The sequence below is a fragment of the Strix uralensis genome, chromosome 9 (genome assembly GCF_047716275.1).
Source record: "Strix uralensis isolate ZFMK-TIS-50842 chromosome 9, bStrUra1, whole genome shotgun sequence".
Lineage (NCBI taxonomy): Eukaryota > Metazoa > Chordata > Aves > Strigiformes > Strigidae > Strix > Strix uralensis.
In genome coordinates, this window is record NC_133980.1 from 2,079,368 (window position 1) to 2,085,407 (window position 6,040).

The window sequence follows — 6,040 nt, forward strand, 5'->3', positions numbered from 1 at the left end:
GTGAGATATCTTAAGGACTGGGATTTTCTACCCAGCATTTGAAACTCTCCCTTTCGTTTCTCGGCTCTTTTTTGCCCAGAGCCTGTCCCACACACATACCATCAGTGCTGGCTTGTCCGGACCCTGAAACAAGCTGGAGCTGCTGAGCCATGGAGCCTCGCTGCTCCCTGGAACCTCAACTCAGCGATGGGGCCAGCAACAGCCTGGTCTAGCCAAGCTGGCCCAGCCCCTTGTCCAGCTGAATCTTAAAAGTGTCCAGTGTTGGGGAACCCACCACTGCCCTGGGGAGATTATTCCAGTGGCTGATTGTTTTCAGTGTGAAAAATTTTCCTCTTGTGTCCCATCGGAATCTCCCCAGGAGACTTGTACCCATCACCCCATATCTTTCCCTGTGACTCCTTGTACAAAGGGACTCTCCATCTTCTCTGTAGCCACCCTTCAAACACTGGCACATGGCGATAAGGTCTCCCCTCAGCCTTCTCTTCTCGAGGCTGAACAAACCCCGTTCTCTCAGCCTTTCCTCACATGGTGTCCAGGCCTTTGATCATCTTTGTGGCCCTTCTCTGGGCCCTCTCCAGCCAAAGCCTGTCATTTTGCTGCATTTGAAAATAATAATGAGCTGAGTTTTACCTCCAGAGCAAATGCTTCCAGCAAAACAATCTATTTTAAGAACCAGCTAAGGATTTTGTAGTTTTGTGGTTTTGCAGTGATTTAGCGTGAAGTTCAACTCCCTGAATTAGGCATCTTAGCACTGTTTGAGACACCACAGGGCTTGTGAGACACTTTCCCAGGGCTGGCGGCTGCGGAGCAGGAGCCGTCCGTGCCAGCGGGAGCTTTCCCTCGCCGGGCTCCAACGGTTGCAATCGTTTGGATGTGTTTGTTCAGCGCCCAGAATCTCAGTCTGCCAAATTTCACATCATTTCATTTACGGTGGTGTGGAATGTGAAAAATATTTTAAGATGAGTTGCTACATATTGTTAAAACACACTTGTTCCCTAGATGGAAATTGATCTGGCTAAAGGGGAAGCACGACACAAAGAAGCAATTCTTAAAGTCAAGGAAGAAGCGAGAGTGGAACTAGACATTGAGAGACAAAAGCAGCAAGAACTAATCACAAAATATCAGAGAGATCACGAAGAGCTCCAGAAGAAGGTGTGTAACACTCCAGAGAAAAGTTTTGTGGGAGTAGGTACTGTAAACTATTGAAAAATGGTACATGAAGGAATAAAACCTTTATGTGTAGTCCTGTATCTAGATGATACAATATTTTTTCCCAGTCTTAGTATATGACATATTTCTTTTTTTTTTTTTTGATGAAACAGGCTAAAAAGTAGCTATTCTAGTTAAAGTTAAATGGCATGGAAGTTTTTTCTTTTCTCACATTTTCTCTACCAAGTGTTCTTCTATGTCCATAGACTGTAGTTGTTAATTATTTTTAAACTGACATAATAATTTTTAAAAGCTTTGGACTGTTTCAGACTGTGACAGGTTGTCACAAAACCATCCATGTTGTTTTCTCCCTTCCCAAATTAATTCAGCACCAATGGGATAAGGGCCAGTGGCCAGTTAATGGTGTTCGTGGCTGTACTGGTGGCTGCATCACATGCAGTTGGCTACTCCCAGCTACCCAGACCTACCGTTTTTGACGTTTTACATAGAAATTGAAAATTGTACCTATAACCTTAGTTTTGAAAAGATTTGACACATTTCTTGAGAATTCAGGAAAAATAAAAAAAATCTGATGAAATTATTTTGTTATTTAAAATTTGTTACATTACACAGTGTTGTAAAGAGCTGAAAATAACAGTTTGGCTTAGTTTACTTTACAAATATTTGACTATGATTTTAAAACCCTGAAGAAATACTGGGTTGAAGTATTTTTTATGTCTATTTCTCTGTTTGGTCTTGGACATACTAATTAATCTCTCTGTTCTGAATGAGTTTTGATTAATTTACAGCTCTCTAATATCCTTTGAGGGCATTATGTAAATTCAAAGCATTTTTTTTTTGTCTCTGAGGACATGCATGTTTACTTTTCTTTTTTTTCCTGAAGTCAACATTTGTCTGATACTTAATTCTACGTATCTAACGATATCCACTGAATGTAGATTAATGCAATTTTTGTCTAATCTATTGCAGATACCAGGATTAATATCCAGTGCCACCAACAGCTTAAGGATGGAGACAGAAATTCTTGAAAAGAAGCTACAAGATGCCCAGATCAAACTTGCAGAGAAAGATGAAGATAAGGAAAAAGAAATTCAAAGCCTTAAAAGACTAATTACTGAACTTGAATTTCAGCTGACGATGGAAAAGAGCAATAATGAATCATTTCTGGATAATATGAGGAAAGAAATTAAGCACAAGTCAGATGAACTGGAAAAATTAACCCAGGAGAGGACACAGCTGATTCACAATTTGAGTCAAGTACAAGAGGAGGTAGGAGCATGACAGAGGAAATGCCTTGCTATTTTTACTTAGAGACATGTGATTTCTAAAATCATTCAAAGCATCTATATTTCAAACCCTGATATGTACTGGTTTAAAACCCACTGAAATGAAAAGATTTATAAAACAAGTCCATCATAATTTCATAACTACAATGTGTCACAAAATATGTGATATTTTTAATTGAACAAGCACTTAAACTAGTATTTTATTTTTAAAAAAATATATATTTTTCAAGTCCTGCAAGACATTTGTTTCCTAGTCTCTACCCTCACATAACGCTATGTAAATGTGAGTAAACAATAAAGCACTCTTCATGTTTTTAAAGTAGAAGACATGGGCATTTCTCATTCTTAGAACCAGATAGCAGCAATTCTCCCAGTAATCTTACTTATTTTGGAAATAATTTGTAAGAAACCCCTTTGTACTGTCAATAGGAATGAGAGTGGGCACAGTCCTGGTCTGCATGGCTTCTGGGGCAGAGGTTGCATCTTTTACTCGTGGGAGTATGCGTGTGCATGCTGCCATGCTAACGGGGATGTGTCCCACCTCCCACCAGTAAATCCACTCTCTGTAACACAGGAATGCATAATAATTAATCAAATGTGAAGAGAAATTTGACTGATGCATATTCTTACGACAAGCATTTGCTGAATGTTTGGAATATAATGGGAAGGGAGGAGAGAGCTGTACTGCTTTAGGTGTGAAAACAGTGAAGTCAGGGACTGTAGATAAGATTAGACTGGAATGTCCAAAGCAATTAAGTGGCAGAAAAAAAAGGGTAAACAGTGAAAATAAAACTCTTCAGAATTAATTAGGGCTTGGGTTGGTATTTATTTCTTGCTTGAAGAAGGTTCACAAACACTGTGTTAGCGAAATTAAAACGATGTTGGCAGTCCTTCTGTCCTGTACCTTTGGAAAAGGCTCTTGGAAAGACACACCACACCCTCTTTGAGTACTGGTGCAGCTCTTCAGCAGGGGAAGGAACACACTGTTATCCTCAAGCATGAGGTTCCACCCGCTCTGCTTATGTTCTGAGTTTTCCCCACTCTGAAACAGAGTTCCTCCTCTAATGTAATTATATTAGGAAATGGGGAGATAAGAGCAGTTGAAAATTGAAACTGCTTTTAAGATAAACTTCCTCAGATTTGCAGGTAACACTTCCCAAATCATTTCATGGACTCTCAGTGACCATCTGAGTGGCAGGAAAAGTAACCTCTAACTTTCTTTCCTTAAGCTGTCTGCAGAGTTAGATATTCAGAGAATAAGTTATTTTGGATGTTTACATCTCTCCCACTTCTGCTTCTGCACGTGGTTATGTTTCTTCTCCAACAGCTCCTTCGCTTGCACTTGGCACAGAGCTTAGACAGCCTGAGCAGAACTTCTGTGTTTCCACTCTACATCCGCTACAGATGCTTTGACTAAAGTAGAAGCTTAAAATCTAAAAAAATTGGTCAGCAAAGGACTTTTCATTTCTCCATCATTTTTCCAGTTTTGACAGGAACACACTTGCAAAAATGTGATAGTTTGAGTAACCTCTTGGCTAAACAGAGCTTACCACCTTCCACTTTAGTGGGAACACACTTCTGTGCTCTGACTTTACCGACACCAGTATTTGCTCTTCAAAATGTCAAAAAAGTGCTATTGAGATCATCTTTCCTACATGCTTTCTTCCCTGTATACACCCACTGTCATACTTACATAGAGAATTTCAAGTACAAATGTCTATCCTCACTTCAAGTGCATGACCTGACCCGGCATACAGCTCATACTCTTAGCACCAACAGCTCATACTCTTCACCGACAGAGAAAAGTTTATGTCCGGGCAATGAGGTTGTGCATGACTGAGGGTGTTCTCCCTTTGACTTGGTCATCGCTCTCTGTGTTGGAGACCGCCTTGGCGGTTGCTTCCCTTCCCTTCTCACAGACCTCCTGGTGTCAGCAACAATCACTTGCTTAGAAGAACAAAAAAGTGGATATTTTCTGCTTGTGTTAGTACTTCCAGTAGTTCTGACTTCTGTGAATCAATGTAGTGTTGTCCCCCCTTGTGTTTTATTTACTTTTTGTTTCAGCTGGAAATCGGGAAAATTAGCATCACAAGTAAGTTCTACTTTGGGACTTCTGTAATACTAAACAGGTTCAGTTGTCTACTCCAGGCCCAGTACCAGTCACCATTTAGGTATCGGGAATCACAGTGCAAAGTCTGTGAAAACCGCTAGACTGGAAATTGTTTATCCCAATTATATGGGAAATAACAATCACCAATGAATGCCATCACAAGAAGTCAGTGCACAATTATTTAAACGACAGAGGAGGAGAACTTCTTGAACATCTTGTCATAACGAAGTGGCGCAGTAATGCTCAGCCTCTGCCTGTTGCTTTTTCCTTTCCGAGAGCAGCATTCCCAGCTTCCCCCTAGTTGGAGGATGGATGGGCAGGAGATCAGAAGTAACTTCTGATGACTGACCTCATATTTTTCCACTGGCCCCTGAGGGAATGAAGGGTGTGTAAATGCTGATGTGTGTCCTTTGAGCGACTCTCAGAGAAACCAAAAGATGGGGAAGTACTGAAGGGTTTGTGTACATCAGTACCCTCCAGCCACCTTAAGCCCAAGGAGCTGAGCAGGCGCAGATTTTGACTAATGGCATTTTGTAAAGCCAGTGTTTGTTTTCTGTTTGCAGAACACTCTTCTCCAGGAAACGGTGCGCAGAGAGTGTGAGGAACGCTATGAGCTGACTGCAGCTTTGACTCAAGCCAGGGAACAAGTACTGGAACTAAAAAAGCTCAGTGGAAACTTCCCGTTATCGCCGTGTTCCCTGACTCAGGGCAGCCTAACCTCCTCCACTGCCCTGCTCGCTGATTACGGGCAGAAAAGCCGCACAAGCCCTGGCGCTGGGAAGGAAATCAATCTCTCTGGACAGTTTGGTATTGCAAGGGCTGCTAAGGCACCCACCTCCGGTAAGCGTAACAGCAGCGGGGGCTTGCCGGCTCTAACCCCAGCGCATCCCTCACGAGGGAGGGCGGCCTCGCTGAACGAGCCCAGGAGCAGGATCGCTGCCGTTATACGAAGACAACTGAGTCAGCTCTGACAGCTGCACACGCACCACAGGGGAGGCCATTCCAGTGCATCCAGTGACCATTTACTTGTGGACCCCTCGGGTCAAATCTCAGCCAATGCACTTCATGCATTTCTACAATTTAAGTTATTATGTTTTATATATTTTTGATGCAATAACATTTCTTTGTCCATTGCAGATCAGTGTAATTAAACACTATCTACATTTCAAGATGAGAAAAGGGAAAAAGAAAAAATATTGTCTCCAAGAGGAGCACATCTTCAATACATGTAATTAAAATAATTGCCAATCCAAATGCTGTTTTCCCTAACCACTTTGTTGGAATTGTCCTCTTTTGTGTGTTCTCCTGTATAACTTAATTGTTCGTTTCGGGTGTAAAAATGTGATCAGTTAGAATCAGATTTTTGCCAGTATTTAAATGATTAGTGTCATATTTGCAAATAATTATGCTTAGGTCAGTGAGACTCTCTAGTTGTGGAGTATCTATCACTCAGCATGAAAATGTGGCAAATCCG

The 6,040-nt window shown here is 41.4% G+C and overlaps 1 protein-coding gene across 5 annotated transcripts in view; it reads left to right on the forward strand.

Annotated features, from left to right (window-relative positions):
* The window catches only part of LEKR1 (leucine, glutamate and lysine rich 1), a 96,910-nt gene extending 91,075 nt beyond the window's left edge, over positions 1-5,835 (forward strand). For all 5 annotated transcript variants that reach the window (XM_074878389.1, XM_074878386.1, XM_074878387.1 and 2 more), the window contains 3 exons: positions 1,000-1,152; positions 2,140-2,439; positions 5,130-5,835. In XM_074878389.1, the coding sequence (XP_074734490.1) occupies positions 1,000-1,152; positions 2,140-2,439; positions 5,130-5,537 (861 nt within the window). In that variant the 3' untranslated portion in view covers positions 5,538-5,835. The remainder of the gene's footprint in view (positions 1-999; positions 1,153-2,139; positions 2,440-5,129) is intronic.
* Positions 5,836-6,040: the final 205 nt, after the last annotated feature.